Genomic DNA, 24691 nt, shown 5'->3' on the forward strand with positions numbered 1-24691 from the left:
TTTTCATTGTTACGATATATTCTTTTTTATTTGCAAACCTAATCTGAAATATTCTCTAAAATGAGTAGAATTAAAAGAAATAATATATTTATAGCTGTTATATATTTGATAAGCCTTATTAAATTTTTTGGAACCTGTTGTCTATAGGATCATTAAATTTTTGTAAAACTATCATTTTATTTTGTCCATTTCAAATAATTATCAAGTGTTAAACAGAACTATATTCCAGTAAGAAAGAACTGTTTTGTTTTCGGTTTAAAACCCATTTTTAAATCTTTAAAATCCTTTATTGTTTGGCTATAGGAGGAGAGTGGGAAATGGAAGGGAAAATTATGATTAAGCAAGCTTTAGGTGGGAAAAGCTGGCTGTATAAACTGAAGGCAATTTCCCCCTTGCTGTATCTTTGGATGAAGCTGTAGCAGATGTCACTGGACATTAATGTACTTATGCGGACTGTACCTGAATGGCCCTGATGGGATGTGCTGAGATCTTTGTGCCTATAACATCATATTCTGTACTGCTGTTACTTACTGTGAGACATGTGATACACGTGACATTCTTTGCCAGGAGAAAGTATATTTAACTCCTTTCTCCAAAATGTACAATTAGTCTTGTGTCTTGGGGAATTTTTTGTTTCTCAATCTGTAATATTTGAAAAAAATAAGCAAAAAAAGGGAAATATTTTGAAACACTCGAAAATAAGCAAAAATATTTGAAAAAAATAAGCAAATGCCTTCTCTGATCACTTCAGATTTCAGATATTGAAGATTAAGCTTCTGAAGCACTACTGAATATTTCCACATCATCTTTAATGTAGGGAAGATAAGCAGAGGTTGCTCAGTAGTCATTAATAACGTAGGTTGTATAGATTTTTGCTCTGCCCACTTGTTTTGGGTTATCTCTGAACTGCAGCGCATCCCAGTATCATCACAGTGCTGCTTCATCCAGGTATGGTTTCTTTAAATTGCTGTCACTTTTAAGTAGAATATTTCACACTGAAGAATTCATAATATGCCGATATTTTAGCACAGCAGGATCAATAAGTTTCTGCTACCAATATATATTTTTCTTGTAGTCATTTATCCATCAATTAACTACCAAAATTAACACTAAGTTAAAACAAAACTTTTGTTAATTTAACATTGGTGAAGATTCTGCGGTAGATTAATCTGCAGCATTCACAGAATCATGGAGTATTGGGGTTGGTAGGGACCTTTGGAGATGCTGTGGTTCACCCCACCTTGCTCAAGTGGGGAGAGAATGTGCACGTGGATGTGAACCAGGAACCTTTGCGTTGTCCTCCATAGTCTTTATTTGACCTGCTAAATCCTTCTTAGGTGAAAAACTTTCCTGCCTTGTTTTTTTTTTCAAGTCATCACCACTTTTTAGTCTCCATAAGCTTCTGTACTACATGGAAACCAAACTGGGTATTTTATGTGGGGTTTGACTTGCTGACCTTGTTGGAAAATGCTGCTGAGGACTAGGGAAGTTGCTTAGTGAGCTGATGTGGCAGATCATGTCGTGCTATTCAGGCAATCGATAGCTTTGCACTAGCATCTTCCTCCTATGTGGCATCCTACAATTGAATGGCTTAGGACTCACTGTGAAACTATACTGTAAATTAGATGCTATCGATGAATAAAGTGAAAATACTTGTCAGTGTTTCTGGCTTAAAGTGGATTGGCCAGTTCTGTATTTATTAATTCAAAATACGCATTTATCCTTATTTTATAACTTTCCCCTCCAGTTTACCCCTACAAGAGTAGACTTATCATACTTGGGTTGTTCAGGGGATTGAATTAAGAACTGCTGCTGGAAGTTCTAACTAATGCAAATCCTGGTCTTTTTCTACAAGTTAAGATGATTGAATAATTCGTGTAAGAGAAAATTCAAAAATTAGACTGTGGTTTTGATTCAAGGGCAGTAGACATCACAGGGCACAGAAAGTGGTATATGTACCCTAGTGAAATATTTTTAGATTCTTCATCAGAAGAAATCTTGTCAGGCTGTTACTGCACAGAGAAATGTCAATAATTAGCATGTTGGCTTTTCTTTGAGACTGAACAAAATATGCTGAACCATTTCAAATCTGGGACTCTGGCCTTCTCTCCTCAAAAATAGGTGGCAATTAATCACCCCTAGGCTTGATTTACAACTGAAGTTCCACATTGAGCTGGAAGTTGCCTTAAATCTGCACATGCTAATGACAACAGTTTTGTTGCCTGTATCCTTTATTTTTGAAAATATGTAAATATTAATGACAACTTCTACTTTATAAATCAATAGTCAGGGTTTGTTGTCTGTTGTAAGATTCATAGATTAGAATGCCAGAAGAGACTGTTAATATCAGCTAGGTTAATTTACTACTAACATAGACACATACTTCTCTCCTAAATTTTGTGTGAATGGGAGCGAGTTCTTGAGACAGAAAAAAAAATAGTGTCCATCTTCATTTAAAACATTTCAGATGATCCAGGAGCAAATTAAACCTCCAAATAATAATTTGCTTCATGACCTTCAGTGTTAAAGATTAGTTTGATTTCTAGTCTGAGTTTGTCTGAGTTCAGTTTCTATTTTTTTCCCCTGTGTTTATGGACTGTGTGCTAGTTGAGTCTGCTGCGACTTTAAGGTATGTATTTCCAAACCTTAAATTTTACTTAACTCCAGGCACTCCTTTTAGGTAAACTCAGTTAATCCAATATTGATTGCTCAGAGCTGGTTTTTCAAAGATAAATATCCATAGTCTAGGAGGATAAAGATACAGTCTCAGAAAATGTCTTTTAAGAAAATGTAACATAGATTCAAGAATAAGGTTATATTTTTTCCGTAGTTCTTATTCTGGGTGGCAAAATCATAGACGAGTATGAAGAAAGAAAAAGTGACACAGAAGTTTCTCTGTATTTTTTGATACTTATTTTCATTTTCTGAAAATTCTTATTTATTTCCGAGTAACTCTGGGACAAAGACCTCAGGAGGTCAGCTTTTATAAATAAAATCGCCAGTAGAATGCTGCAAAATTTTAGATGTTGCTCTCTGCAAAATATTACTGGTTTTAGTTACGTCTTTTTAGTTGAAATGGTGGTCTTTGAAATAGGAATAGAGGCAAAATGAGGCATTGTCTTTCAGAATCCACTGATAATCCAGTGATCACATTTTAGCCTGGGAAGCAGCAGAATAAAAATAACCCAATTTTGAAGTCAAGTTCTTATTCATGAAGGCTTTCGGTATCTGCAGAGGCAGAAGCTATTCAAAAAGGAAGAGCGCACAAAAAAAACCCTCTTAAACCAAAACAAAAACAACTCTAGTTCTTGAAAGAAAGACTGAGTAGAGGAAATTTGCTTTCACCAGAAATGTGAGACCCTGGAAAACATCTACTCGTTCCATGGCATGAAATACATTTTATGCCTCTATCTGTTCCTGGAGAAACGCTATAGAAACACTGAAAAAATCTGGAAATAAGCCTTTATCTGAATTGTTTTATCTGACCTTGAAAAGTGGAAGAATTTATAGTGCTGTTTAAAATAATATTGCTATTGCTAAATTCTAGCCTTCAAAATTCCTTTTCTCGTACAAAGTATTTCAGATAAAATTTCTTCATCTCAAAAGTAATGCTATTTAGTAATTGTATTTCATGTGGAAAATTAATAGGGACAAAATTCATATCTTTTTGGCCTGATGTTGGATTCTTGCCCTTCAGTCTACCTGTAATCAATGAAGGAGACAAACTAGGCTAGACAGACCTTGGTGTGACCCAATGCAGCTTCTTATTTGTTTAAGCTGTAAGTTAGGCAGCCCATACAAAGGAGAGAGATGAATCTAGGAAGTAGTTTCAAAAATTAATTCTCTTCAGATGCAATGCTGCATATGTGGTGTGGCTGCTAACAGTATGAATGAATTGCACTTACACTGTTGAGACAAATATAGCGCACTCACAGGATAACTGAGTCAGTTTTTCCAGAGTAGTATAATTTTAGAACTTTCTGGGTTTTTTTTAACTGAATTATTGTTAGTTAATAATTTTATGCAATTATAGACTAGTTTTCTCATCATAATCCTACCGCAAGAGCTTGTGATTTTGAGTTTTTTGTGTAATTACATAATTTGTACTATGAATGCATTTAGATTTTGCAGTCAGGGCTACCTGCTTAAAAACAGTGAAAGAAAAAGATGGTTATTGCATCAGAGAACTTCCATAGACACTGTAAATCCAGCCTTTGTAGGTAAAAAAATAAAACTTTTTTTTTTCAAGTTACATTAATCTGTCTTCTAAACTTTGCTTGTTTGCTTCTAAACTATTATGCTTGTACATGATAGTTTGGGTTTTGTGAAGGAAAGTGGTATAATCATACAGATAATACTTCAAATATTGGGAAGATTTTGCTTTGTTTTCAACTAATGTCTTCCTACAGGGGAATTTATAGTAAAACCCAGCTAATTCTCTGCTATTCTGTTTGTAATAGCCTACACTTTTTTGTAATATAGGAGCTTATATTAGCAATAGAAGCAAGATTAAAGACAGAATGGATTACTTGATGGAGCATATGGATTTCTGGTCTTATTAACTGGTGAACTTAAACTGGAAAAGTATTGTATATATAAACTGAAGGTTGTTTACATTTTTGCAGTATTAAAGCATACCATTAATAGACTTTATCAAATCACAAAAAAGGGGCTGTGTCAAGCAACTTCATCATCCATAGCCATGAAGTGAATGTCAAAAGAAATCACCAGGCTCAAACATTTAGCAGCTGAATATGATAAGATGACTGCATTTTTATTTACACAATAACCTCAAATCCTCATATTAAAAAGTGGCAAATTTTTTTTGCCCTTTGCTGTTCTAACTGTGACACATGTAACAATTATTCATCATCTCGTAATGGATCATTTTTATCAGAGTCCTGTGTCTCTTCTGAATATATAGAATAAATATTTATGTTTTCTCATTTTTTTGTACTAGAAGATACAGATAGAATAGGTTTGAAGTGTCAGCTATAATTCATTGCCTGCAAAGAAAAGCTTTATACTGATACTGTGTGAAAGGAAAAGAATATCTAAATCATTTCAGCAGCAAGCTTATAACCAAGATAATATCAGCATTTTCCTTCTTGAAAATATATCTGCCATAAATTAAAGGACATCTTCAGTATTTTATTAAAATACTTATGACAAGTTTAACCCCATCTTCAACAGAAATGAATGTATGAATAGGAAAACCTTTTTTTTTTTTTAAGTGAAGGTCAAGTGAAAGTTAAAACAAGCCTGCAGTTCAGTTCTTACTAGTTCTGCATGTATTTTGCTAACAATGAACAACAGAACAGGAAGCATGGTATCTATGCAATATCGAACTGAAGACACACATTTTAATGTGTTGGAAAGCTTAAGATAGTAGGTATATGTAACGCTTTGCTATTTTTACAATCGTAATGTAATATGCAAGAGTACCAACGTACACGATGGTAAGTATACTTGAATGAATTCTTAATTTAAATTAAATTGGCTTTAACAATAAACTTAATAGTGTGGCAGAGATGCATATCACATTAAAAAATCCATTTAAAAACATAAATAGCAAAGTGATTGCGGTTATAAGAATATAATTCAAAACGTTTATAATTGAGCATTTTAAACGTAGACACTTTATGTTGCAACATTTTCAGATGTGCTTCTACAGTTTCTGTAATGAGAAAAATACCGGGCAGTGCTGGTACTACTTGTAATGAAGTAGTAACACGAGAGAAAAGTTGTATGTGATGAAACTGTAGCTGTTTTGCAGTGTGCATTGTTGTCCCTTTATTATTTTTAAAGCCTATTTGTTTGGTTCAAAGTAGTTTCAAGGACCATACATGACTTCTCTCTGACTCGGGGAGAGAGGTACCCACTCGCTTGAAAGGGGGAAGGAGACGCTTGGGTCAGTAGTGCCCTGGCCCAGGCTCCAAGCTGCAGCACCAGCATATCCCCCATTTGCAGCGAGTCCTGTGGCTTCCCCATTGCTCTGTAATTTCAGCTGCAGCTGGAGAGCACACATCTTGTGAGACATGTGCTCTGAAAGGCACTGTAATGGAGGAGACGCTTCTTCTCTGGGGCCTGTCCTTTCCTCATCAGTCCCTTCCCGAAAGGATCCAAACCATCTATCCCAAACTAGAACAGTCTCTTAGAAATAAATAGAAAACCAGAGCTTGGAACTTCTGATGTATATCTGAATTTTAGTTTGAATTTCAGGGTGTTTGTTCTGTAATAAATTTAACTGTCATGCCTCATAAACAAAGGATAGCATGGTGTTGATGAAAAGAGCTAGAAGATTTAGTAATGATGTGGTGTGTATATATATATATATATATATATCAGATCCACCTATGTATGTGATTTTGTTGGATATACCCCACATTCAAATTTACAGTTGTTACCTAGAAACATGAAAATAATAGTTTTCTTTTTTTTTCAAAAAAAAAGATATTAGGCAGTATGGTAATGAATCTTTCCTTAGTGTAATCAAAATACCCAAAACAGTCCTATATTTTGTGAGTGACATAAGGTGTTTGCTCTTGTCAAATTTTATTAGCATCCTAGGGATTATAAGAATCTCAAAAATATGAAACAAAAATTAATTACTATTATAAAGCAATAAAATTTGTTTAATGTGTGTGATTAATAACTTAGAAGAAATTTTCAAATTCAATTTTAATTCTTTCTGTAAATATTTTCACATGCTACAAACTTACTTTGCTACAAATCTTTAACTTTAGTGAATATCTACAGATAAGGTGGAATTTGCTCCAGCATGATCAGTATGTAGAAACAAATTATTACGGGTGTCTCCATTTCCTTGCTATCTGTCCTTGCCATAATTAGCATATGCATTGAGGTAGGGAAATGTTGTACCATCACATCCTCCAACCAATGTCTAAGATCAGGGGGATAAATTATGTTCTGGACATTCTACTTCCCACTGAGATCAGAGGACTTAGCATCTTGTGTAAGCAGATTGTCTAACTTCAAGGGAGTTCAAATGCAGATGAGATGAATCTGACTCTTGGGAGCCGAAATTGTGAGACATTCTATATGAAGTGTAGAAATTAATTAATTAGATCCATTCACATTTGGTTCAGGTTTGAAGATATCTCTTTCACAGTGATGTTTATGTATGTTGACTGTTTTTTTTGTCTTCAACACCAAGAAGCCTCCTAAATAGCACAGGAATCAAAAACGAACTGACTTAACTTTGAATCCTTAGGAAATAAAAAAGAAGACATTGAAAGCATTTACATTTAAACCTATCCCTTTTTTTATAAGCAGCACAATACTCTAAGGATTGTTATTTTCTGGCCTTTTCTTCTTGAAGATTCACTGAATCTTCTATCCATATCACAGGTGCTAACTTTATGATTGAAACGCATTGCAATATTGCCTAGGAAATGTTCTCATTTTTTAGAGAAAGAGATTGGTCCCTTTTCCTCTTAGATTCTGTGCATCCTCATCCTCTTAAATCTCAGGTTATAGGAAAAATGACAATACAGAATGCAAAAAAGTGATACCAAATGTTTCCTTTTTAGGAAAATCTCCTCAGTGTAACCACTTTGAGTATATCTATAAACGGAAAACTGTTATTTCTACCTTGTCCTATGTCAAGAGAAGAAGAAAGTTGCTGATGTTTTGAATATGTAGAAAAGTTTTCTGCTAAAAGGTGTTCCTATAGCTTGGAATGTTCCTTAATGCCTGGAGGTTAAAACCCAACTTAAATTTAATCCAGAAATCAAGGTAATCTTGGAGCTATACAACTTGAAATTTTATTCTTTTAATAAGGTGGAATGGGAACAGCAACAAAGAGAGAAGAGCTCTTTTCCAAATAAAAAGGCCATCTAAGAGATTTTAAAGAGTTAAGGAATTCCAGAAACTTTCCCAGTTAAAAAGATGAGAATTTTGTGAAATAGACTGTGAAAGACCAAAAGGAAATAAGCCCAAATATGCCGTCAGTGGTAAGGTTTCTGTGAAACATTCATGAAAGTGTGAAGTTTTAGCCATGTGCAGGCACCAAGGAAAATGGCTTGCAGGAGGAGCATGGTGTGGGCTTGCAGCATGTTATATATATCTGATTCTAACTAAACCTATCAGGTCAAAACAACTCTATTTCTTTGTGCATCAAAGTGTAAGATCTTGGAAATGAAAAAATATATGGGATTTTACCCAGAGCACAGAAAAGGGGTGTGCTATATTTAATAAAACTACTTATACAATATCTTAGCTCTCAGAGGAACAGTAAGAGAATTAAGGTATAGCCTGAATTTTTGCACAGATCAAGAATACAAATTCTTTTCATTACACAAGAATACCAGTTTATACTAGCCAATGCAGGTGAAGTGCAATTCAAAAAAAGGTCTTGTTCTGAAGAACTTGGAAACTGCTAAAGAACCTTGGAAAATATTGCCATGAAACATATTTTTCATTTTCTTATATCTACTTCCTACACGCTTTTGTGCTTCTCAAAGCTTAATTTTGAAACATCCTTTATGAATCAAGTATTTATAGTTTGTGAGAAATTGTAGAAATTAGTGAGGAAAAATTGCCTTTAAGTAGAGAAGTGTGATGGGTTTGGCTATGCAAGAGAAAGTAAATTTCTGCAGATTCTGAGTTGTATAACTGTAATCCATTAATTTATTGAAATTTGCTGTTGTTGGGGGAGGTTGTAGGTTTTTGTCTTTTCAAGACATGGATTAAAAGCAAGGATCTCTGTCTGCAGTTACTATTTTGGATAGAATAAAGAAGATATGTGTTATTTAATGTAGTGGTGGTCATTTGAGGTAGTATCTTAGTGATATACTTTCTTCGTACTGAAGTGCTTGAAGAGTTCTTCTTTGATTTTAATATCTGATGAATCTCGCTGTGCTGACAGGAAGTCTTAATCACATCCACAAGCAATGAGCAGTAAGATACGTTGCTTTGATACATCTCGGGACCCAGAGCTTCTGCAAGGTAGAATGTAATGTGGGTTTTCTATCCCTTCATTATCAGAACACATAGGTGACAAGCCACTGGAGTCCACAAGTGTCTCTTGTTTTTAGGATATTGTCCAAATCGTTTCCTGAGGTTATTCAGACCAAGACTGGCAAAAGAAAGATGATTCTGCAGCAGTGTTCATTTACTAGGAGGTTATTACTTGTTTTGGATGTTTTTCATCTATGACAGTAAACAGGCTTCTGCTGAATGTGCTGCTTCTGCCTGCTGTGGAGTGGCTGTTGATGATATGCATGGGTCTGTTAGCCTATAAAAAAGAAAAGATAGTACATAGTACATACAAATGAGGAAGGCATTGCTGAACTGAGTAGCTCATAGATATCTAATGCTATAATAGTCTACAAATACAGGCTATTCAAGTTGGGATAAGCGTTCCAGTTTATCATTGTGGCTTTCAGTAGTATGTTTTCTTTTTGTCAGACTTAACCTCTTACTTGTGTTTTAGTCATATCTTGATGCGTGATACTTGTATTCCTCCACAGCTAGTTCAAAACGCTGATTTGTGTGAAGGCCTCTGTGGATTAACCTTCTCGGTTAATGAGGAACTGACTGTGTGGGATTGGATTACCTCCTGGATTAGACTGAAAAAACATTTAATTTCCAGTCATCCTCTTTGAGTATTTTCACTACATTTTAGTCCAAATTAAGGTGAAAATTGGATTAAAGGGACAAAGCATGAATTAATTTGCTGAAGCAAACAGAGCGTAAATGCCAAATTTTGTTAAGGGATGTAACTGAAAGGACTGCGGGCCTTTCTTCTAATCCACAGAGAATGGATGGGCCTCTGAGTTTAAGGACTTCATTTCCAAATATAATGCACAAGGGGTACATAAAATCCTGTTAAACAGTTCATTTTGTACATTCATCTCTCTTTTTTTTTGTTTACAATAATAAAAATGTTGTTTTCAGCCTGGAACAATCCCATTCATGCAGAAATCATTTTGTAAATGTAAATATTATATTAATGACAGTTCTGTTCAGAGCAAGTGTTTAACCTGTTAGGCAATGCAAATTGCTCTCTTCCTGTAATTGAAGTTTTGAATAGAGAAAAGAAAATTCTGCCTTTTATTGTCCTCAACAAAATAAAGATTTTCAAGAGGAAAAACTGACTACCAGTAGAGGTAACATTTACTATGTCTGCAAATGTTGTGTTAACAAGGCAAATGAATTACTGCTGTTCTTGGGTGAATGGATTGTTGTGCATGGAACTTCTGCTGGCTATTGAATAAACAGCAAAGTTTGAGATATGGTCAGAAGGCAGGATATAAGTGATGCATTTTTAAAAATCTAAAATTAGAAATTAAATATCCAAAAGTTTGTGCTCCCTATGAGGTAATTCTGGGCCACAACCTTAAAAAATACAGTCGTCTGATGCAAGCCAACCTCCAACTGAGGTATGTTCAGTAAAAACTGATCTAATTCAGGGGCATTATTGCAGCTTTCCCAGAGATGATACAGGCTGCCACTTAACTGCTGTTTATCTCTGGGTCTCCTGGAGAGCAGGTACTTTTCATCCTGAAAAAAGGCAGGAGATGTGACAATTTCATTTGTTCCCAATGGCTGATTTACTAACACAGACTTTGTGGTTACTTTCTTATTTCATTACATTTCAAAAACTAACTCTTTTCATCATTCTCTTTTTATTATTCCAGAATAGCCACCTTTTGTATGCGTTGCCTTCTGATTACTCTCAAAATGTCTTTCCAATTAAATAATTTCTTAGTGAAAAACAAGCTTTTGTGAAGTAGAATTGCTTTTCATATACTTTATAGTTTGTAATGTATTTTACCATATTGTGCATCATAAAATTCCTCCTATTAATGGTTATTTACTTTTCTTAGAGACAATATGTATACATATATCAGAATTTAGAACCAAGCAGTTTCTTGCAATAACTACACTCATTTCATGTCTCCTTTTGCTGGATTGAGAAATAACAGGAGATGATCTGTACTAGAAATAGTAATACTTTTAAAGCCTTTTGTACTCTGAATGTGATAGTAATGGCACCACTTAGCACTTTTATAAAGCTTTCCATGTAGAGAGCTCCTTCCTGATGCTGAAAGTGTTACTGTTCACATTTAATGGATGAATCCTTAAATGTACATTTTAATTTCCACACCCCTCCTCTATCCACCCAGGACAAACACATATTATAGGAAGGGGTCAAGAGTCAATGTTGATGTTTCTCTTGAGAAATTTGTTACCAGACCATGCTTTAATATAGCCACATGCATTGATTGTATCCTATTTATCAGTAACACACTGTCAGATTATAAATCCAGTTACGTACATGTCCTCTGTTGACATTTGTCAGCTCAATATATAGAGGTTTTCACAGTTTCTTGCACACAACACACTGCTTCAGAGATGCAATTCTTGCCTATATCTGAACTCAGTTCCCCCTACAAAAGCACAGCTGTGTAGACTGACTCCTTAAAACTCAGTTTCTGTTTGTCATGTAGAGTTTATTGTATAAAGAAATACAACAAGAATAGTTTATATGCATTTTAGTGGTAATTGCACTTTTCATCAATCAGCTGTAGTTGGCCTAAGTAAGAAAAGAAGTGGGCGAGATATATGCCCTTTGTAGCAATCTGCCTTACTGTTGTTCTACTGATTTTAGACTCTGCAAAACCACACGTGTTTGTTTGTACAATCTCTGGCATGGTACGACTTGGCCAAGATTCAGATGATTAAGTGATATTATAACTAAGTATTATGAATATATATTATAACTTATCAAATTGAACAGTTATGTATTAGAAGGAGCTAGAGACTTTTCTAGATCGAGGTCTTAAAACACATCTTAGGGTTTTTGAGTAAATAGTGGAAGCAACCGCTAACAAAATTTTTTATGTGCTCCCTTTTGAGAATTTTCCTCTTAAAAAATTTCCTTCATTCTAAATGAATTGAAAATATCTTAGGCTAGTTACATGCACAGATGTTTAATGTCGGTGACTGCTGCTGATATTCAGGAGAGTGGCGGCAGACTAAGGGAAACATTAATTATTATAGGGGCTATAAGAACTTGATTTGTTGTCTACCAGTGTATGTAGCATTTGCTCTATTTGTCTCATAGTTTTCGTATTCTTATGGATCATAATTTTAAATTACAGTGACAGATGAAGTTCTATAATTACATATTTGTTTCTAAATATAAATGCTTTATTAAATGACACTGCTACAGGCTTTTGTAATCCTCAATTTGTTGTATGATCAATGGTGCATCTAGATGAGAGGAAGCAGGCAAAATTAATCGTATCTAATACAAGGTAGTATTTGCCACAGCAGAACATAAACCTCTTCTGTACTACGGAAACATTTCTTTATTACCTATCCTGTTTTGTGAGGAGATGATAGATCAAATTCACTTAACCTGTCAGTAACTGGAAAATAACCAGATAACTACTAACTGTTACTTTGATACCCAGTACCTTGAGCTCCTCTGCATAAGTAGGCAAGACAATGATTAAAAAGAAACAGATTGATTGCAACTAAGTAAATAAATATGTTGAGTAAATAAGTAAATTAGTGGGTAAAAATAAATAAGCGCTTACTTGATAGTGTTAAATAACATTAAGAATTATGGTTGCAACAGTTGTGCAAAGAACAGAAAGAGTTAAATATTGAACATGGCTGCAAAGCTATTTGGTGACACTAAGGTGCTGGGCAGAAATTTTTAAGAGGCAACTGGCAGGAAGCACTTTTGGAAGAAAAATGGCATTCTTGAGTTAATTTTAAGTTTGGTATTTCATTGAAGAGAAGCCTTGTTCTACAGTTAAGTTCGTATATAACTAGTTTCTGATAAATTGTAGTGTTTAGTTCTGTGGTCAGCTGAGCTGAATGTAAAGATATATGTGAATTTGTTTGATGAACCCTTGATGACTGTGAAGAATACTACATATTAGACTATTACATATTAGAAGCATCCTGATACAGCTTTAAACATTTGACCCCGGATTTACTGTGTCTTTACTACATAAGCAGGCCTTGATCCGTCAAATACAAGTGGTCCATTGTATGAAATAGGATTGTTCGGACATGTAGTTGCATATCTACAGGATCAGAACAGCAAGAGTTACCTTCAGCAAACACATGTCCAAATCTCCCTTTACCATCTCACCAACTTAATTCCATTGAATTGCAGAATCAGAGTGGTTCAGGCTGGGTCTTTGGAGATGATCTAGTCCAACCCTCTTGCACAAGCAGGGTCACCTCGAGCGTGTTCCACAGGATCGTATCTAAGCAGGTTTTGAATATCTCCAGAGAAGGAGACTCAGGCTTTCCAACCTATAAGCTTCTTGTCCCATGTCATTTCAGATCCATAGCCAAATGTTTTGCATTGCACTGCCTAAATAAAATAATTGTTTATACACACTTTAAAGGAGTGACTTTTACTTTTAGATGGGCCTGCATGTGCTAAATGAAATTTAGATTAAATAAATGATAATGGTAGGGAAGGTATAGGTCTTCTGTTAGTGATTGTACCTGGGTTGTTAGTGTAAGACTGTGGTGCTGTCCTAGAGTATTCTTTGGAGAATTTTATTTATTGGATGTCGAAATCATTGGAAATTCTGTCTAGTCATAGTTGTTGGATTATGGATTTTATCCTTCTGCTTCCTACTGTTGGAAAATGATGCAATTCCTTTTTACTACAGCCCAGATGTGTGGGAGCCAAAAGAACATTAAGGGGAAATAGAGATTTTCTGCATTTGCCATTTATAATTTGTCTTGTTTAGTAAATTGTTGCTAAATCTAAATATGTTGTGTGTTAGAGTATTAGAAGATTTATTATTTAGTATTAAATAGTATTAGAGCTGTTTAATAACACTAAAAGTTCAATGAGATGCTTGATAACTTTTGTAAGTAATGACCAGAACTGGAGTCATGTCAGTGGAATTTTGAATGTCCGTTTGTAGTTTGGGGGGCCTAATAGATAGGATTGTGTTCTTTGGAAAAATAAAAGTCTATCTGATTTCTTCCTCACTAGCAGAGGTTTTATTTACTCTCTTAGCTAATCTCTCCATCTACCTCTACAGCTTATTGTTTTTCTCTCATTTATCATTTGCAACTTCATAGATTGTATTTAAAAATTGACATTCTGTATTAGAAAAAAAACAAAGGCATTTTTACAGTGTTTTTTTTTCTATCATTCATTTTGGAAATAAGTGACTGTGTTGTTCAGACTGCTATATCATCATATTAATTCTGTAGAAAGATTCATCATTATGCCTTGAGCCTGATCAGAATTTCATGACTGTACTCAGGTGAACTGTATGAAATAGAAAAAAGTATCCTTTCTGAATGGTTAGCTCTCACATTGTAGGAATGTTCTTATGGATTACCTAGCTATTAAATTTTAGTTCTTATTAAATACTGCAGTAGAGTTTTTCTAATTAAACATGCATTTTCTATTGTCATTTAAAAAAAAAAAAAAAAAAAAAAAACTTTGGTTGTGCTCTTTACAGTAATTTAATTAAGCATTTCCTGTAAGTTCATTTCAGTATCTATCATTGCTCACTAATGTTAGAATTCAGTGTTGAATGGTAGATTAATTGCCTTTGTCTTAAATGTGAAATAAGAATCCCAAATATGCAGAGTCATGAAATTTAATTGTGTTCCTCAATTGCTTATTCAATGCTTTGGAAACCTGAATCAAGAAATACTGAAGAAGAGGGCCAAAGGTTGTTAAATGTAGCGAGTAACACAGATTTTGAACTTTACTTAATGAACCGAGTGTTTATTACTATGAAAGAAATGCACCATTTAAAGAATTATGGTGGAAATGTAAAACATTAAAGCTCTAATTAATTTTGGTCAGAAGCATGCAGTGCACTCATTTTTCCTAAAACATTTTCATTAGTGTTTAGATTTCCTCTGTTACTGAGATAAATTTATTCTTTTCATGCATTTTTTTCACTTCAAAACATGTACTTTGCTAATGTTGAGTGATGTCTTTCACCTACCTTCCATCTATATGTTGCTTGTTCATAATTTAGAAAAGCATTTGTTTCACTTATTTGTGCCTACTTTTCTGTTTGATGTTGTTAATCATTTGGGGAAGAAATAATGTTCAGACGTTATGTTCTTGATAAAAAGCTGTGTATAAAAAGGTTATTTGTGAAAATAATTAAAGCATGGAGGGAAAAAAAAGTTAACTACTATTTAGTAAATACCAAAATATATACCAATTGAACAGTTAAAATTAGCCTCTTGCAGCTCAGAAATATAATTGGTTTAAAGAGGTATTAATTTCTTGTTGTTGGTCTGAGAACCTTTTTTCTCATGTTTGTAGCTGTTGTGCTAAAATTGTCCTAGAAATTATAAATTTTTCTCTAAGTATCAAGAATACATACACAATGTTTCCTTTTTATGATTTAGTAAATACACAGCATAAGGAAGGGAGGAGTATAACAAATACTAAAATAAAAAAAGTATAACAAATAGCATAACAAATATTTAAAAACATCTTGATATAGGAAATGTTTTAAATATGCCTTACTAAGGCTATCAAATACTATTCTGTACTAGTATTAAGGGTGTGTATATAGAGAGAGAATAGAACTTTTTAACTTAGAATTCATAAAAAAAAGCTTATATTAGAACAAAAGGAGAAAATGTTACTGTGATTTCCATATTTATGTTTATAGATGTATGTAGTGTAGTTAGGTGACAAATATGCTTTATTAAGGATCTTAATCAGCATAGCATCAGACTTGGAGGCATGAAAGCCAAGGCTGCATTTTGAGAATGAGAATTAATGAACCCCCTCCTGAACAGGCCCAGGGCAGTTCTGTTTAAGTTGCTCCTACTCCATTTCATAGCTGATATCTCAAGTTTGTAATATTTCAGCCTTTACTGATACAGAGTGCAGTTTATAAACAGAAACCCTTTAAGTCCTCAGACTGCTGAAGAGCGTACATTGCCTTGTACTTCCTTCAAGGAGAACCAGCTGAACTGGTAGAGCAGTGGTTGGGTTTGGAGCACCACCTGCCTTGAAGAACATCCCCGCTGTAGTGGCAGGCGGCCAAAGGGGCCACTCACTGCAATGGCTGCCTCCAAAATAGGACAGGAGCAGATGGAGAGTTTGAAATCTGGCATCCAGCTCTACTTCTGTAGCGCGCGTTAAATGAAATCTGACTATAAGGACTCTTGCAATGGTACATTTATTTGTATAATCAGCATTAGAAACAAGGAAATAGAAAAAAAGAGAACACTGACAAACATTTCAAAAAGCCTTAAAGTTCTTGTAGCAGTACAAGTTAAAGGAAGGAGTTTGTGGTAAACATGCAGCTGCTCAGAGCGTCTTAAGAGGCTCTTGTAAAAATAACTCCTGTCCTGCATTGCCACCTAGAGTACACTGCCATCTACTACACGAGTGAAGTCCTTCTTTGGAAAGATCTCGCAGTTAGCATTGCTCTTTTTCCTGAACAAAATGGGGTGGAGAGCTGCATTCAGTTAATTGATGTCATGTTTACTTACATTATAATGCTAAGCTCATTCGTAGCCACCGTTTTTAGTGTACCAGATCAGCAGAGATTCTGTTGTAGGGATTTGGTGGGTTTTGACAGTAAGAATTAATGGAGATACACATTAAAAGGTAAGACTGTCAGCTTGCCAATGGTCCCAGAGGGTGCGTTTTCTTGATGGCTGCCTCAGAATACTTCATGAAGCAAATGTCAAACTTGTCAGGGCTGTCACTATGAAAATGATCCATGTAGCAAGGGTCTCCTTTCCTTGGGAAACAAACAGCTGCCTTATCACAGCATAGCTGCAGTGACAGAAACCTGTCATCTATCACAGGAAATTTATATTCACTTCTAATATCCATGGGTAAAGAACTGTCCCAGTCATCCTCTGTATTTTTGCACAGCTTTTCGTTATAGGCTTGTCAGCAATATATCTGAGGAGGATAGCCTGGACTTTGGAAGAAAAATAACTTCAGAATCTTACTACTTGATGCTCACCTTCCTTACTGATTTAACTCCTAATTTATAACTCCCCAGGCTCATTTTCCTTTGCACTTTGACTGCTACACTGGAAAACAAGAATTTAACATATCCAAAAAAAAAAGAAGGCCTCATAGTTTCTGAAATCTCTCCTTCCTGGTATGTGTTTGAAGGGTATTAAAAACAGTTTTTACCTACTTACAATCAGTGTTTTCATCATGGGGATCCTAGAGGTGGAAGATGAAGTATCTGCTGCGTGCTGCAGATGTTAGAAGTGCTAATTGGGAAGCATCCCCTCAGTGAGATGTGGACTGCAATATTTATCTATTTTCTCATTAGCACCTTGGTCTGAGGAGCAGAGCTGTCCTAATTTGTGTGGTAGAATCAAAGCATTGTTTGTGAGGGGAAGGTCACAGGGAATGGCACAAGGCTTTCACCGTTGCTCTCTGGAAAGGTTGGCATGAAGGAGGTTTGGGTTCGGCTTTGGTGACCTTCCCAAGGGTTGGTGCCAGCAAGTAGCATAGTAGCATCGTAGTGGCTCACACAGGGGAAGGACATGCTTGTCAATACCCGCTGGAGTGGAGGAATCGTGGTGTCTTGAGGTGGGAACTTGCTGGTACCTTTTCAATGTCACTCAGAAGCTGTTTAACAAGATTAAAACTTGTTTTGATGCGCTTCACCAGGGCTACACACTGTGTGTTCTAGGGACCCAGGAGAAGGGTGTGAAACTGTGTAAAAAATCCCCAGTAATCTTGATCTTTTATAGTGATTTTCCATATACTTGGGAGTCCTCCCTAGAGGTAACAAGTATTGAGAGTAACTATTCTCCCTTTATTTGAGCGCCCAAAGCTTCTCTGCAGGCAAGACCAGTGGTTCAGTTCGTCCTGCTGGCTGTAGTTTCCTTCCTGTTGGCATCTCTGGCACTTTAGTTGGTGCATGCCTGGAAGACCTGTAACCCCTGCAGGAACCATGTCAGAGGAAGCATCGATATAAACATCCCCACAAATCTTGAAGTCATGTATTTGCGCTGAAGAACATCCTTTTTTCTTCTGGAGTGCATGTGATAATTATATTCCTTATGCTCGAATAGACTCTATAATTAGGCTTGATTTCCTGGCAAAGGCTTCCAGACTTCTCCCTTTTTACTTTGCAATAGTTGGGGTTGCCTAGGGCCAGCCAGACAAGCTCACTGAACCTTAGTATATAAGTCATATTACAGCTTTGTTGAATTACAGTATTGTAAAAAGTAGTAGGTCTGAATTAGGTCCTAAGTGTTTTTGAGATGGAACTTGTGGATTATGTGATTGCATAGAGAAATCTTTAGTCATTTAGTATACGCTTACTTTCCTCATTATTCACTTGTTCATTTGCATCATTTATAGAATCATAGAACCATAGAATGCTTAAGGTTGGAAGGGACCTCTAGAGATCATCTAGTCCAACCGCCCTGCACACGCAGGGTCACCTAGAGCACGTGGCACAGGACTGTGTCCAAGCGGGTTTGGAAGATCTCCAGAGAAGGAGACTCCACAACCTCTCTGGGCAGCCTGTTCCAGTGCTCTGTCACCCTCACTGTTAAGAAATTTTTCCTTAAGTTCCTGTGGAACTTTTGATGCTTCATTTTCTGGACATTTCCTCTAGTTCTGTCAGTGCCAGTGAAGAGATGCCTGTTTAGCTAATTGTATGGCTTAGACTTTGCATAGTACAAAAATAGTAACTCCTTTTTATTAAATATCTCTTTGTAATAGAGCTTACTTGGAAATTTGTTCCTCCATCTTGATGCCTTAAAAACATCTGCTGCTATTTTTTGATTCTGTCATTGAAGGCTTTTTTTTTTTTTAGTGAAATTTATATGAAGGGACAAATTGCAGATATGGTTTAATGCACAAATCTGTAAAATGGTGCATTTTCCAGCACAGTTAATTGATGTGTGATATGTTCTACATACAGAATTATGTCAGATTCCCTGTAGAGTTAAGAATTGTCTAATTCACTGTTATCTTCCAGATTTCATATCATTAACTAATGGAATAACAAGAAATTGGCAGACATTTTCAGTGAAATTGGTTAGAGAGGGGAACGAACAGAAAGGGACTCAAAACCCTATTTGTTGGTTTTATATCGGAATTTGTCTATGGGAGAATATCCTGGAATAATTACTACAAAATTAACTTGCCACGTGGGCCCTCTTATGCAGTGTTGTGAGCACCTCTTGTAGTTGACCTTAAACATGCCTTCAAAGGAGATTAGCTTGTGTGACCGAAACACACCATCTCGCTCAATTGCCAGGTCAAAATTTTTAGAAGTAAATTCTTAAAGTCAGTCTCTTACCTTTGCGCTTTGGTGCCTAAGGGCATCTCAGTGTTGCAGTGCTTTGTATTCTCATTAACCTCAGCAGAGCTCTTGAATGCTCAATCCTTTATGAATACTTTCCAACTTTTATTTAGGTGCTCTCAGTTAGGTGCCGGATTATAAGCTCTCAGTTTGTAAATGTTCACCCCCAATGTTTGTGCCCCTTAATGCTCAGCTACCAGGTGTCAACCAAGTGGTTTGAAGCAAGAAGTATCCATAGGACATTTAAAAGGATACTTAAGCCATTCAGAGGATCCTTTAATCCAATACTGTGTTTCCAGGGGAAGGAGAGATCCTAGGAAAAGAATGTTAGAAATGGGCAAATGTTTCAGGAGGGTCTCAACCACCCACTCCTTGGTGTGGCTTTTGCAGGTTCCTGCTGTCAATGGCTTAAGGACCTCCTGAACTGGAGTTTCAATTCAGGGTGTTATGTTTAAAAGTACTGTTTTAAAGACCCTTATACTTTTTTTTTCCACTGTTGTTTTTATAAATTTAAAAGAATAAGAATTCTAAGCTTAATAACAATTCCATCTTAATTCATTCCAACAGAAAAAAATAATCCTTGGGCTGTTAAATGCATTTTCTCAATAAAAATAATCATAAAGTCTTGAGGGATTCACTTCCCTTTGCTCTGTTGCAAGTCACCAGATCTGTGCTTAGGAATATTTTAGGTGAGTGTATTCAAAATGTACTTTAGCAGAATTTGAGTCTCTGGTTTTCTGCAGTCAGAAAAGACACTGATACAAGTTTGATTTGTGACAGCTACTAGCAAAAATTACTTTGTTCCTTTTACATTTAACACCAAAATGACTGTCCTCTGTTTGAGGATTTTTAGGGCAGAAAGCACAAGACAGTAAATCATAGGCAGCTGAAGGAGAATAAATGATAAAGTAAAATAGAGATGTGAGGTGTTAATGTGAATAATGTGAACTGAATTATTGTGAATTGGAAACTGGAATTCAGTACTTTATCAGCAATCGCAACCTTTTACACAGCCATCATGAACTGATCATTTAAAAATAAAAGGTTTGCTTTCTTCTGCTGCCCCTTAGAATTAAAAGCATTATAATAGTAGGTGGTAATTAGTAAAACAAATGTATTAAACATGTTTAATCTTCAGTCTATTTGGGATCATTTCTTGATAATGAGGCTATATAGGCTATTTAGCTGAAAATTCAAACATTATTAATGACATTAGAAAGTTCAACCAATTCAGTATTCTATATGCAGTCATTGGCATGCCTCTTGGGTTGTGAAAAAAGGAGATTAAAAATTGCATTAAAGCTTTGCAGTGTCAGCAAGCTGAAGGAACAGTTGGTCTTCACATCTTAGACCATGGCTAATGCATACTCCCTAAATTGACAGTTTAAATCTTTCCCAAGTAAACTGCCAGTGCTGTTCCACTTCTTAGTTGATAGGAGTTCACCTCCCTTAATTTTCTGATGATTTACCATAATTAGCCACCCTGTCATTTTCAGGCCACTGCTGTCACTTTTTTTTTTTCTGGCAGTGATCTACATGGATGCCAGAAGAGGCAGTTCTGGCCCCGCAGTGTCCCTGTCCAGTCATTCCCACCATCCCTTTTGTGCAAACACTGTTACTCATGTGGCTGTGCATACACCAAGGAACTGACCTGGCTGAAGATACATTGAACAAAAAAGGGACTTTCTCCACTCATTAGTTTATTGCCATAAAGGCAAATCATCCTTATTCTGCTTGTTGCACAACAATCCCTGTTCAGAGATAATGTCCTTCGAAAGTTTCAAAATTAAATGTGGCAGTTTCTGTCTTGGACAACAGAGCTGGAGTAAAAGCACCTTTACGAAATTTAAAAGTCCTATATATACATAATATAATATTAAGAACTCCTATATATGTGTGATATAATCATGATATGATACTATTCATTTTTTTTTTTCCCCACAGAAATCTGTTTTATACTCTGGATATTTTACCTGTTTAGATTAGTCCTACCTGGCTGAAAAAAGAGAAAAGTGTCAAAGATCTGGTACTCCATAATAACTCCAAGCAGAGGCTTCCATCTTTAGTATTCAATCCGAGCACAGCCTAGACTTGTCTTAGCCAGGCAGCCGTCCTTTCTGTAGCTAGAAGACATTGATCATTGCAGCTGTTGCTATAAACTAAGAAATCTGCCAGACAGTAAGTGTGGTCTCATGGGCACAAAATTAAAACATTTCAAATCTTCCCAAAACCAGAACATCCTGTTACAAAACCTCTTTCACTGGTCAAACATTTTGTCAAAGAAAAACAGTCTCAGGAAGCTAATGTTCAGCATTAAGCTTCATATCCCTTCACCTTCCTGTAGTCCTCAGTAAAGGTAAGGCCGGTTCCTTTTCATGCAGTGTTTTACATTTCTATGTGCTTCCTCTATTAGGAAAGGAATGAATTGCATAGGGTTTTGATTCCCTACATCGAGGGAACACAAGAAAGGGGGTTGGAACAGTGGCAGGGTATGTGTTAGGGAGGTGGATTACTTGTCAGTTGCATTAGAGATGCAACTTCTAGACCACGTAGTAATAAACTTCAGAAACAGCAGATTTTGCTGTTCTTACATAAATAAGCATTTATAAAAGAGCCTTACCATTTTTTTTCCTGTAAGAGGCTACAGTTCATGTGGGTGCCTGTTCAGTGCAGCAGTGTCCTTTGCCTCTTGTCAGCAGTCTACCTGACACATAAGCTGCTTTACGTGCTGCTCCTTTGCTGTTTCACATTCTGTCTAGCCTTTATGTTCCTTTGGAATTTGACCTTTACATATGTACTATGCATTGCTCTCTCTCTTGAATATGGGAGGCATATTAGCAAGCTGTCGGTGTGCACCTATGCACAGACATATTTCCTCACCTGAACCAAAAGTGCTACAAGGATGACAATCCAGAAGGATGAGAAGGGTAGTGGTCAGTTGTGACGATATTTCTCCAGTCCGACCGTATTCCAGGAAGGAGCAAGGATTTAGAGATAGGATGCTTTGAAATATGTCCTTCCTTAATAAAGGAACTGGCTTTTCAATTTTATTTTAATGTTGTGTAACATAAGACTATGATTCTTTAATGAGATTTTCCATTGCTTTTCTATTTCATGATGCTCCTGTGATCTTCCTATATATTCAGTGTCTTTAAATCATTTCTCTAGTTATTCTCGCAAGCCCCGATTTTGAAGTAAAGAATAGAGGACCAGGCTACAAAGAGAAAAAGTTACTTGCCTAAAATTATTGAAGGGACCTGCAGGAAATGGCACCCAGGGTCCTTGGATGTGACCTAACATCCCCGTCATTCTCTCTCTCTTTGATTTGATTAATTGATATTGATAATGATGATGGATATGTCAGAACACATCTTAGCTCCCAAATGTCTGTTCCTTATGGATTTGGGTTTTGTTTGTGTTGTCAGAATTAGGTAGATCTTCTGTTTTGAAATGCAGACAAGAAAACTGGTTGTAGGGTGGATGTGTGGAAAGTACTGTTGATGATATGATGGGTTACAAGTTGCCCCATAATTCCGTAATTTATGTGCTGGAGGTTACCATTTTGGACTGGACACAGAATTGTATTCATTCCGGAGCACACGGGCAGTGTGATGTCACTTCACTTTTTTTCACTGTGACCCAAAGAAGCCCATAGTGAATTATGAGCCCAACTCTTGGAGTTGAAGCTGCAGAATATTGTATGCGTGCTGCTGCCTGACATGCTCATGTTTCCTATTTTAGACCTGACTGATCTTCAGATAACATATGGTGGTACAAGTAATTGGAAAATTGGCAGACCTGTCAAGAAAACATGCTAGATGGGACAAAAATACGATGCTGCAGCACATAAAGTGTCTTTGGAGTTAAATTTATTGTCTTTTATCAAATGGTGAAGTAAACGTATCTGGTCTCCAAAAAAATGAAACATTTTTCAATGGCAGATGCTTTTCAAAAGTAGTTTTTGGAAGAGTGATGAAAGTTCCTGATTTTGAAAGTAATTTCAACAGTGGAAACCACTGTTGAAGAACAAAAGAAAGCTCTGAAATGGCTGCAAAAGTTTGAATATCATGTCATATTCGTATATTTTAATAGTTTCTTTCTGTAACTGGTTAATAAAGTAGTCAGGGCTACAAGTAAAATATTTACTCATTGAATTAATCCCTCAATATTAATGTAGATAATTAGACTTTTTAAAATTTTGAGTATTCTTAACATTTTTATTTCAACTCTTGAAAAAAATCAAATCCTTCACTAAATAATAAATGACAATTATTGCATATATTAGTGCTGGTTGGTCATCTAAAAGATCAGTAAAATATTGTACATAAAAGTATAAAATGCTTACCTCTTCAGTAAATTAATTAATGTCCGGATTTTCATTTTCTTTTATAGGAAGATGAAAATGAAGCTGGTGAAGAAAATCCATCTCAGGAGCCAACTTTGGAACAGAAAAAAACAAAAAAATAGGAGATTGCTGTCTTGTTTGAAATATTTGCAAGTTGTGTAACAGTGATTTTAGTTTCTCATTGTAAAATTAACAAAAATATTCTCAATAAAGTCATTGAAAATTAAATTTGTGCTGCACTGGGAAATTAATTAAGTGGCTCTCAGTGACATTTGTGAATATATTAAAAGCTGAATTTTCAGATCCGAAGCACAAGGCCAATAAAATTATATAAGCTTTTAGAACACAGTGCACAAAGCTGATGTGTTATTCATCACTAATAAAATTTCCTAACCAAACAGATCTTTTTATTTATTTTATTTTATCTTTTTAAACTATACTAGGTAATGCTCTCCCAAAAGGATAGCTTTAACTCAGGCATATTCTGGTATTTCTGAGTGAGAATTTTTATACTTAAAGAGATAGATAAGTGTGTGATCTACTAATGAAGTCTGGAAATTTCTTTTGATCAGTGATTAAAATAAATGTTGCCGGGAATGTAAGGAAACAAAAATTTTGTAATTTGTCCAGTATATTTTCAAACATATTTAGCTGTGATTTTTAAATTGTTTCATGTTGTGTTATTTTCTTCCTTACCAACCTTTTCCATCTGCTTGTGATCATTGTCTTTAATAAATTTCAAGCTTTTGTCTTTATAGGTGATTTAATTCCTTTGTGCCCATCTTTCTATTCTAATAGAGAACTTCTCTTGCTGTGTCACAAAACCTTAATTCAGTAGTGAAAAATCTAAAAGAAAAAATCCTATGCTTAGCATTTTGATTTCAGATTAAGCTCCATTTTCTTCTGCCTATGTTGGTCCTTCAGTGGGAGGATTAGTACAAGAAACTCACATGTGGGTGTATGGCCAGATAGTTTGGTGTGCTACAAGAAGAAACCAGGAAAACTTGGAATTCTATTTTAGAATATAGTTATAGATTCTATAGATAGA

The 24691-nt window shown here is 35.5% G+C and overlaps 1 protein-coding gene across 1 annotated transcript in view; it reads left to right on the forward strand.

The window, feature by feature from the left end:
* The window catches only part of PHF14 (PHD finger protein 14), a 147262-nt gene extending 123484 nt beyond the window's left edge, over positions 1 to 23778 (forward strand). The window contains exon 20 of the mRNA XM_088533441.1: positions 23691 to 23778. Within this exon, the coding sequence (XP_088389567.1) occupies positions 23691 to 23765 (75 nt within the window). The 3' untranslated portion in view covers positions 23766 to 23778. The remainder of the gene's footprint in view (positions 1 to 23690) is intronic.
* Positions 23779 to 24691: the final 913 nt, after the last annotated feature.

Source organism: Tinamus guttatus, unplaced genomic scaffold (assembly GCF_059628265.1).
Source record: "Tinamus guttatus ecotype Peru unplaced genomic scaffold, ASM5962826v1 Tinamus_guttatus_pri_ptg000503l, whole genome shotgun sequence".
In the NCBI taxonomy this organism is placed as follows: domain Eukaryota; kingdom Metazoa; phylum Chordata; class Aves; order Tinamiformes; family Tinamidae; genus Tinamus; species Tinamus guttatus.